Here is an 11,013-nt window from a genome sequence, read left to right as displayed (position 1 = left end):
GAAGGTGGGAAGAGCAAGAACTGGTGGGAAGCAAAGACAGCATACCATGTGCAGACACAGGTAAGCATGTCACATGGGAGGAAAGCCAGGGATTTTTTATTGGGCAGAAATTTCAGACTAGGTCTAAGAAAGAAAAATAGATGTGGGAGGGGCAGAATGTCCTAAAGCCAAGATGGAAGAATGCAGGATGGGTACAGAATGAACAGGAAATTCATGTGAGAAAGATGCCATGAGGCTTGGACCTAAGTGGTTAGAGAAATAGTCCCAAAAAGCAACCAAATGCTCCAACAGGTTATTAGCCAGGCAGAACAAAGGTCAAAAGCCTTCCAAGGGTCCTGCTTGGGTTATTTGTATAATTTGTGATTTCTCTCAAAGTGATAAATTCTATAATTTCTATACTTTAACATAATAATATTTAGTAGATGCCTAATAAAATCTTTCTATATTTTTATTATCAAGTACTCTGGCATTTTGTCTAAGCACCAAAACAGGTTCCATACAATTTATTTCAATTTTATTTGAAATAAATTTTATTTGAATTTTATTTATTTTAAATTTTATTTGAAAAATGTTTACCTGGCAATTCAGACTACATATTTTCTCAATATTAATAAGATTGACTGCAATTACCTTTTATAACTAATTATTCACTATGAGACAAAAATACGTTAAAAAGATTGCTCTTTAAGGACCCTAAGTCAATTTCAAACCACACTGGCTGTCTCCTGGCAGGACAAGCCCTGGGTGCCTGGGGACAGGAGTAAGAGAGAGAGGTTTCACTCTTTTATAGCTTTTGAATTTTGAGCCATATACAAATATTTCTTATTCAGACAAATACAAATACAACTTAAAAAATAAAATTGCTTTGTATAGTGAGAATGTTATGCATCAAGTTGACTTAATTCAATCTATATGTCACAGTAAAGGACAGAATAAAAGATGTATGGGATTATTTTAAGAGGTGAAGATAAAACCCCACACATTCATGGATGACATTCTCATGCAAAACTGAAAAACTTAAAAAGCCAATATATTAAAGGAATCTTTTCAGGAGCAACTTCATTATTCTGTCTCTTAAAACCTCAGTGTACCTTTCTCACGAACCACATGCCAACTCAACCACAGCATGATTTGACATGGAGTAGCCTACTTCTCCTTCCACTGTTTCCCAAGAGAGTGCTGGGAAGTTCAAAACATTTCCTCTCAGAGTTACATAGAAGCTGTACTGATAAAGACGACAGGCTCTAGTACTAAGGTGTTTTTAATGTCACATTCTTCTGAAAGAGCAAGTGTCCTTGGAAGTGAACTGCACTGGTAAACCAAGCAACAAACTTCCAATACATGCAAATTTGAGGTGAATCTTGACAACAAAAACCTTGACAACATACTTTCAAAGGATTTGAAGTTTCAGTGACATCTTATCAAAGAAATTAAAAAATATATGTTGCCTTACTTTGTGACCCTTCAAATGCATTTTCTATCTGGAAAAACACTTTAGGGAAAAGTCTTGTGGCTGACGCCCAGGTTTCTTGGCGTGTCTGTGTAGATGGGAGAGGCCACTGCTCTTGTTGATCCTCTAATGATATGCTTTTTATTAAGTGAAAGCTGCATCATGATCCACATTCTACTTAGTTTTTATTATAGTATTCAGAAGCAGTAAGAATTGCCAACAGCTTTCCCACTTAAATATTTATTATGGATAAAATTTATTAGTGTGCTAAAACTAGAGTGTAAACATTCCTATAAAAACAGGATATTTATACAGTCTTAAAGGTCATTTCTAAAATGTACTTATGAATTATAAAGGGGACAGAGGAGAAACATGTAGACCACGCCTTAGTATCACGTCTGGTCCCTGATACACTAGGAAGAATACAAGATCACTTATGTGTTATTGATGCCAAAGCATTAACCTAATCTAGTCACAACACATCAGATGAACCATAGTGAGGGCATGCCACAAAATAAATGTCTGGTCAATATCACAAAAGAAAAAGAAGGCTGAAGAACTTCTAGAGTAAAGGAGAAATAAAAATTAAATGTAGTACTTGATCTTGAATTGGATTATTGACCAGAGATTATTATTATTATTTCACTATATTATCTATTATTGGTGAAATTTAAATAACATTTGTAGGTTACAAAACAACACTGTATTAATGCTAAATCTCCTGATTTCAGTAACTGTGTTGTGGTTATATAAGTGGATGTCCTTGTTCACAGGAAATACATGTTGAAGTATTTAGAGGTAAAAGAGCATGATTTTTATGACCAGCTTTCAAATGTTTCATTAAAAAAATGTGTGTTAGTGTAGCGAGAATGAGTAAGCAAGTGTGGCCAAACATTAGCAATTGATAAATCTAGGTGAAGGGCATATGAGAGTTCTTTGCAATTTTGGGGTGAGTTTAAAATTGTTTTAAAATAAAAAAATATTTTTTAGGAATATGCCTTATGGTAATATTCCAAATAAAAAATGGAGTTTAAAAAAGTATCTTCAGCGGGGAGGGGGAAAATAAATAAAATATTTAAATAAATAAATAGAAAATAAAAGTGACACACACTAAACAAAAACAAAAAAAATAAAAAAGTATCTTCATCAAAGCTCTAGATCTAACTGAAATAATTTACTCAAATGATAGCAATTCCTTTTATCATTCTACCAGATGTGCAGGGAGTTCCATTCCTCCTTAGCATTTTGACACAAGCATTGTGAAGCCTGGAAACAAGTTTCTGATGGAGAAAATGTCCTCTGTCCAACAACAAACCCCCAGAGAACCATTCCAAGGGCAGATACGCAAGAGTGGCCTTTTTATGAATTCAAGAGTAGTCTTTCCAAAGTCATCTTGCATTTTGTCACTCCCTGACTAGAATCACTAAATGTTTCTCCACAGCCTTGAGGAGGAGCCCAAACCCTTTGGCGTGTCAATGGTTGGTTCCCGATCTGCTGTTAGCCCAGCAGAGCCTTCTATGTCCTGGAAGGTGCCCTTAAGCACTTCTCTGTGCCCACTTTTGCTCTCATCCTTACCATTCAGGAAGCCTTGCTCCCACCCTATTGTTCACTGAGTGCTCTAGGTCAAATCTTTAGAGACTGGTGGAGCCAAGACTCACAGTGGGCTCACAGGACTTTGTCCCCAGTCTACTGCATAAGCCAGTGTGCACCCTCACCAAATGCTTGGTCTCCTCTCACCTGGGAGGAGAGGAAAGACTATTCCTACTCTTTGGGTTTATGTTGACATGCAATTATGATAAATGTCACTTTAGGAAATATTAGATGGTAATGAAAGAGTATTGACCAACAGATCAGACTGCTTTCACATTTCTCGTTAAGCCTTATTTATCCTCCTTCCCTTAAAAAAATCTAATGAAATAATTTTAAATTTTAAAAGAGCTAACAAAATACCCACATTTTAATAAGAAAAAAAGCCAAACAAATTCAATTTAATTCATCAGTGATTTTGTTTGCTATTGTGCTAAGAGTTTTTTGGAAAGTGGTGGGGTGGGGGGGCGCAACTGCAATAATTTTCCTATTTTATAAATGATCCCGTGATCTACATTCTGTCATGATCATCACCTAAGACAATTTATTTTCTGTCACTTCGTGTGTAGATGAGCTGGATGCAGAGACATGATGTCAACTAGTGATGGGTCCTGGGCAGAGTCTAGTCCAGAGCCAAGACGGTCTGGATGTATGCATGAGAAAAAATGATAAAGAAGCAATTAATTAATTCATGATACCACCCCATACTAAGCTGCCCCACTATTTCATCTGGATTGCTATAATAGCCTCCAAAATGGTTACTCCACTTCATCTCTTGCCTTCCTACAATCCATTTTCCCCTCATAGCCAGAGTGATCTTGATAAAACACAACCAGATCATGTAACTCCACTGCTCAGAACTCTCCAAAGACTTCCCAGATCAGCAGACCTGGCCTCTGAGGCCCGCGAGATCTGCCCCCTGACACGCTCTCTCTAACCCCACACAGCAATCCTTAGCTGGATGGGTGCTATCTACATTGGCCTTCTTTCTGTCACAACTTAAGTTTTCGTATAATCCAATCAAAATTCAAATGGAAAGCAACATGAAGCGCAAGAGAAGAAAAGGGAAACCAAGTGTGATATTATCAGAGGAGATTCTTGAGACAACTTAAAATAAGTTTAGATTTTCCATTATAATGAGCAAGCTTATGGAGAATTTTAAATTCATATTCTTCTAATTTTTCTTAAAGCACTCCAAATTATTTTTAATGATAGGGTATATTTGGTTCAAAATTATTTTATACCTACAGGAAAAACTTAAGACCCTTAAGGAACTGATTGTGACTTTCTCAAGGATTTAATTTCAAAAAAGTACTAAATTTAGTAAATTAGTGTTATGTTTACTATAAAAATACTTCATGTAGTTCTACTTTTTTTTTTACAACAATATACATTTTCTTTAAATAAAAGTTAATTTTCTCCAATGTACCGAGTAATATTAATATATGTCAGGGATTTGTCTTGGATCATCAAAAAGTAAATTTAAGAACCATTTAATGTAATTATATAAGTGATGTGACTATTTCAGAACATTATGGAATGTTACTGGAATGTTATTAAAATAGAAATAGCATTTTCAGAAGGATAGTTATATATTTTGATATTTATTTCTTCATTTATATAAGTGCTGGCTCTTTTATAAACATAATCTTATTGACATGGACAGAGACACAGATGACAACAGAACATGAGGCTTAAACACTAACCAAAAAAGTATTAGCTCTGAAAGAGCATTCTAATTGCATTTTAATTTTCTGGTTCCCAATTCTCTTTTATTGATAATTAATTATGGTTCTGATAATTATTTTTAAGTAGCCTTAACATATCTGTATGAAAATACATGTGTTCAAAGGAAATGGTTTGTCGAGTTTCAATTTTTTATTAAAAATATTCGTGATTTAGCTCAAAATACACTTTGGATTCCTTAGTAATCCACAAGGGAGCTACAGACTGCTTCTGAATTTTGGATTAAATATGAGATCCCTTTATCATGTGTGAGTTTGTCATGAACAGAAGAAAGAAGATGTGTGAATGAGTAATACATCTTAATTCTAATTTCTCATTATATGCTAAGAATAATTTTTTCCTATATCTGAACCATATATAATATGCTTTATGATTATGTTTAGGCAAACATGACAGGACAAAATTGAGAATTCAAATATATGTCTATGAATGTGTAAATCTGAAGTCAAATGGGAATGTCACTCCTCATTTCAGCTAGGACCTTGTCGTTTTGAGTGACTCCTTTAATACATAAAATATCATAGAGTGCTGGGAGGACATCCTACAACTCTGGGTAGCTGAATCACTGCTTTGGCCCTATCCTCCACATCATCTCCTTGATCCCTCTTCAAGCCATCCAGTTAAAGACATAGTTTAGTGAAAAACAGTGGGCGCTGCTGTGCCAGATGCCCTGGCCTCTTTTTCTAGCCATTTTTCCAGCCCTATCTCCTTTTTAGATATTCTAGAGATCTCACTGGCTACATTGAATGCTTATCAGAAGCAATAATCCCCTGAGAGGATGGAAATAAAAGCTTTAAAGAAAGTAATTTTGGCCATCCCAATACAGAGCCTACTGGACAACAGTGCTGTGCTGAAGAGAGGGAGTAGGGCTGAGCAGGCCAGCCAGAACTTCAGTCAGAGCAGGGCAGGGATTTTCTATTGTATACACTGGTTTCTGTATCAGCTTCGATTGGAAGAGAGGATTCTGAGAATGATAAATGTCTGAAGATCACCATGCCAGGCAGTGAAAACTTTGAAATGCTGTAATTGATGGGTACACACACAGACAAAATATACGCTCTTTTGGCACAACTATAAAAAAAATGATTTTCTGAGAAATTTAGCAAACGTATTTTTCTTTGGAACGTGCTTAATCAAATCTCCAAATAATAATATTGAAATGTTTATCCCCCAAACAAGAGAAAACTAATATTCATATCATTCTTTCGTATAAGCATTACTGCCATCCAAACGATTAGGAAAGCAGCCCTAAATCCTGCAGATACGAAGCAAACTATATTTTCCTATTATATCGTAAATGTTCAGAAGAGATCCACCTTATTAATTACAGAATGCAGTCTCTTCTCATTTGATCTGAAGGACACATACCTTAAAAGTAAACTGAATTCTTTTCTTTCTATTCTTCCCATGGAGGCAATCACAGATCACAAAGTATAGCATTCTACTCATAGAATTTCTGCTCGTTTGTTATCTGGTAAACTGCTTAATTGTTCATTTAGAAATATATATAGGGAAAAAGTACCATCAATATTTCTTAAAGGTATGCTGTCATCCTGATTATCAGCCTCATCAATACATTCATAAAAGTGGTTTTTACAATCATATTGTCTTTAATGTTTTTAACCAATGTTAATATTTTGGTATGGCAGAAAGCATTTCTCTTAAGCAGAGTTAGATTTTGAAGAAAGTTAATAATATTGACATTGATTCAAATTCAGTAAGCCACTTCATTAAAAATGTTTCCATCTTGCATCACTTAAAATATTTCAATAAAAATTTACATACCTCGGAATAGTCAAAGTCAGTGATAGGGGCTATACTCTTGATATAGTCTGATCGAAATTGGTTTTCTGGGTTGGCCAGTGGAACTGGAGGTATTATAGTACTCATCGCTGAAACAATCGTCTAAAATGGAATAAAAACATATGTATGCATGGATAAATATAACGCTTAAGCTCCATATATATGATAATTTAATATATAATTTCTGTCTACACAATTTTAGAGAGCAAAGTACTTAACTTTTCTAGTAAACAAAAGTTCTTACCACAATAGCATCTTTAACATTTTTCCGAATGTCCAGAATTTTCTGTTTCTTCTCCCTGTATTAAAAGAGAATTGTTCTTAATTCGATTTATCGTTGGCATTGATTTGAATCAATTGGGTAGGATTTTAAATTTCCAGCTGCAGCACAGGGATAGACTGGTTTTCCTAGAGGTCAGCTCAACTCCCAGATCAACAGTTGCAAAGTTTTTATCTGGGAAAGGAAAACATCCCTCTTTTCTAATTTGTACTCTAAACAAACTTAAATGCACACATTACAATCTACAGCTTTAAACAACCACACAAGTTAATGAATGTTGCATATAGAAACTATATAGCTACATTTGTAAATATATTTGATTTGAATCTATCTATATGTTGATAGTTATGAATTAAAATAGTTGCAGACGAATGATATAGAGAAAAGTATATATTGACATTGGCTAAGTGTGCTCAGAGAAATATCAAGAATATCAATACCTCAAGAATACCTAATAAATCGTACTTTGCTAAGCAAGTTATTTTATTTTTTGATCTAGATACTATCAGAAAAAGAATTTGCCTAAATATACCAAATTCAATAATACACTTCTATATTTTCCTCCTTTAAAGGTGTATTCAGTGATCAAATTGACTGGAGAAAGCATTTTTTGGGAACTGGGAGAGGCATGACAAAGTTTGCATGCGGTCTGGAAGCAAAACTGAAATTGATCGTTCCTTACTCAGGATTAAACCCATTGACGTGCAGGATCCTCATCTGTTTGACGATAGTGCTTTTCCCAGATTCACCAGCCCCTGCAAACAAACAAAAAGAATGCTGTGATCTGTAGCCCGATGCCCTTTCCGCCTCTCATGCTAACCCACACTGAACAATTATTGTACCCCAACGCAGGCATTTTTCAAGCGCACGCGGACTCTCGGCTGGAGGAGGTGGCGGCAGTCGCTGGGGCCCCTGCCCAGTGGGGCCTGCCTGGCCGACTCTGGCCGAGCTCCTGGCAGTGCGCTCGACTCCTGCCGGGAGCCGGCGCGCGCCCTCCCGCCTTACCCAGTAGCAGAAGGCGGTGAGTCGCTTTGTATGCCAGGCGCTCCTTCTGCAACTGCTTCTCGATCTTTTTGTTGGCCTCGCGTCTTTCTTTTTCATCGACTCCCTGGTCTTCTGTTGTCTTGCTGTTGCCCAGACAGCCCATGCCTGCCCGCTCGGATGGACGTCAGGCACAGTTAGGAACTTGCACAAAAAGCAATAGAGAGTTGTAGATACGTGTGGGTCCTGCGACAGCTTCTCTTCCTTGCTGCTGAAAGAGATGGTCTGGTTTCTTGGTGTTTTCCGAGCAGAACAGGCGGTTTTCTCCCGCCACCTGCCCACAGCAAACACCTAACTAACAAGGATGCAAGAAGACGCGCGGAGTCAAACGCTTTGTAAAGATAATTGTTTAGAATTATCTGCTGGATGAATGGCACACAATGAACGGAGACTGGGGTCGAGAGCGCCGCGCTCTGCTGGAGCCAGCTGGGTGGCGCAACGCCCTCCGCTCGCCCTACGTCCCCGCGCGGTGCTGTCCCTCTCTGCCCCGCCCCCGGCTGCGCCGCGGGGAACAGCTCAGGGGGCGACGCGCGCAGCCAGGTGCCGGGACCCTGCTGGGTGGTGGCCGAAGACGGCGCAGAGGGACAGAGCGTGCCGCCGAGTCCCCGCAGGGCGACTGCGGGCACCTGCCGACCGGCTTGCGTCCCGCTCAGCCTCTGCCGTCGGACCTGCACCTCTTCCTGGGTCTGAGCTCCCTCCGTGCCTACGCGCGGGAGGGAAGGGGGGCTGGCCTGCTCGGGGGCAGCCTGCACGATGGTCCCCAGGTGTCAGAGGGGAGCTAACGCTAACGGTGCTGGAGGGGTCGGGAGCTGACCTCTAAGAGCCCAGCCCGCGGGAAGCTCACACGCGTGGGGGTCCGGAGCGCGGCCGTGTGGCTGTCTAGAATCCCAAGCCCAGGAGAGTGGGTCTGGGCAACCGTTCCCCGCTGATCCTTCCGACGCCTCCCTGCTCCCAGGCAGGCGAGGCCTCGCGCAGGATTATGCATATTCTATCAGGGAGGAGGATCCGTAAGAGGCTCACCAGTCACACCGCCTTTGTTCCCTTCATTTTCTAGACTATTCCAGCGCACCCACGCCGCCGCCTCCCTTAGCCTCTTGTCTTTACCTCCAGCCCCCGTTTCTCCTTTGCAGTTTTCTGAACAGCTGTACTCCTTTTCTAGAAGACATTATGGCCTAGAACTTGGCATTGTAGCCAAGGAACAACTAAGGCAGGAGACAGACATGTGTTCTCACGTATTGTGACTGACTATGAGATAGTCCCTCCATTCCTGCTATTGCTAGACCGCAGGGGCAACCAGCCATTTTGTCTTGGCGTTGCTGTACTTGGGGGAAGGAGGGCAAAATAGGTGACTGGGCAGCAGTCTGAGCAGCCAGCACTGCGCTGTGAACATCACTTCCGTGAGCGTTGTGGTTACAAGTTCATGGTCTCCAGGATCTGGGGGCCTGCACGTTGCATGCACATCTATTCTTTTACATGCGTTAGCTTAGCTCTCTTCAAATGCCCCACTTTTCTCCAAACCCACAACTTTCTCCTCACTTTCTGGATGGCCTGGCCTCCTGCACAGAGAGCAAACCCACCTGGCTGGGATCCTCACTGTGCTGCCTCTGTGCCTAATATCCTGGAGGTCTTTGCCCTGTTAACATGCGTCCTCTGACTCCCCTCTTTCTTCAACCTCCCCTTTTCTATTGGCTTCATTCCTTTAAGTGTACAAATACATTCATCTCTGTCCTTTTGAAAAGCAACAGCATGTCCTTCAATCTCAGGTCCCTTGTTAGTTCCACCGACTTTTCTCCTGTCCACCACAGCCAAGAGACATAAAGGGATATGACTTCCCTTGTCCATCCTTACTTTCTGTTCACACCTCAACCCCTGGCAACTCACTTCCCTACACTGAAAATATTCTCACTGGGTTCATCAATGGCCTCTTAGGGGCTAAACGTCACCCATGAACTTTGGTCTTTACCTTCCTTGACCTCTCTGTGGAGATGGCTCTGACCCTCCTTGAGAAGTTCTTGTCCTTTGGCTTTCACCATGCAGACTGTTTTGATTTCCTGCCTGCCATCTGGCTGGTGGATCTCTGCTCCTCCACGCAGCAGAAGGTCCTTAGACCAGCACTGCCTTTTCCCCCAATGGGGCTGATTGTATCCTGAATACTCTGTATACACAGCTTTGACTATGTCCACATCAAATCTCCAGCCCAGATCGCCCTCCTGTCCACTTTGTCCCCCCAGCCCACCTCCACCTCCATGCATTCCAGGGATCTCCAATTTTCCCTCTGAAGGCCTGAGCTCACCCCTCATGCTCACCCCACACCTCCAACCTCCACCTCTCTGGGAATAAGAGCAGGCATGTGTTCTCACGTATTGTGAGCCCCAAATGTCCAATCAGAACATGGGAGCCATTCTCGATTCCCTTTCCTTCTTGCCATCCCAAATAGTTGCTGTATCCAATGGATCTGCGCCCTAAATATCTATCCTGTCCTTTCTACCCTATCTGCCACTGCCATGGTCTTAGATCACTAATCTAATCTGGATTTTTGCAGTGGCCTTCTGCTCACTTACTCAGGTGCACCCTACACGATGTTGCCACAGTGACAATACAATCTGCCATGTCACTGTCCTTACCATCTACAAGCCCATAGCCATAGTCCTTCAAGACTGGTTCAGTATAAATAAACTCTGGGGCCTCAGCTCTCACTTCCTCCCCTCCCAGCGCTCTCTCATCATCCTTCTGACTAGTTGCACTCTTGAACACCTTAGTTCACCCCTTGGCTACACATGCTGCTCCTCTCACTGGAAAACCTTGGCTCCTTCTTTGCTTGGCCAACTCCTAGTTATCCCTCCAGCCTCGCCACTGCCTCCACAGCCAGAGTTAGGTGCTCTTCTCTGTGTTCCATCATCTCACCAGCACCTTGCATTGCTACTGTTTGTTTACTGCTCTTTCAAAACTCCAGTATACTGTGGACTTCACGAGGGCCAGGATGAGTCTGTCCTTTGCACTTGCTGCACCTGTGCCTAGTTCAGTGCCTGACCCAGGGGAGATGTCCTGAGAATTTTCATTGAATAGATGAATAAATTCATGAATGCCAAAGATAACTCCTCCTTGA

General features: G+C 40.9%; 1 protein-coding gene across 3 annotated transcripts in view; it reads right to left on the bottom strand.

Annotated features, from left to right (window-relative positions):
• The window catches only part of GNAL (G protein subunit alpha L), a 158,556-nt gene that overhangs the window by 102,654 nt on the left and 44,889 nt on the right, over positions 1–11,013 (bottom strand). The window contains exons 2-5 of one of the 3 annotated variants that reach the window (XM_011381292.2): positions 7,872–8,115; positions 7,549–7,621; positions 6,831–6,885; positions 6,569–6,688 (exon numbers count right to left, since the gene is read on the bottom strand). In XM_011381292.2, the coding sequence (XP_011379594.1) occupies positions 6,569–6,688; positions 6,831–6,885; positions 7,549–7,621; positions 7,872–8,013 (390 nt within the window). In that variant the 5' untranslated portion in view covers positions 8,014–8,115. Of the gene's footprint in view, positions 1–6,568; positions 6,689–6,830; positions 6,886–7,548; positions 7,622–7,871; positions 8,119–11,013 lie in introns of all 3 variants that reach the window. The other 2 variants (XM_023523956.1, XM_011381291.2) reach the window with 2 other exon arrangements.

This window comes from Pteropus vampyrus, unplaced genomic scaffold, assembly GCF_000151845.1.
Source record: "Pteropus vampyrus isolate Shadow unplaced genomic scaffold, Pvam_2.0 Scaffold434, whole genome shotgun sequence".
NCBI lineage: Eukaryota > Metazoa > Chordata > Mammalia > Chiroptera > Pteropodidae > Pteropus > Pteropus vampyrus.
Note: the sequence above shows the minus strand (reverse complement) of the source record. Positions and strands in the feature narration are given on the sequence as shown.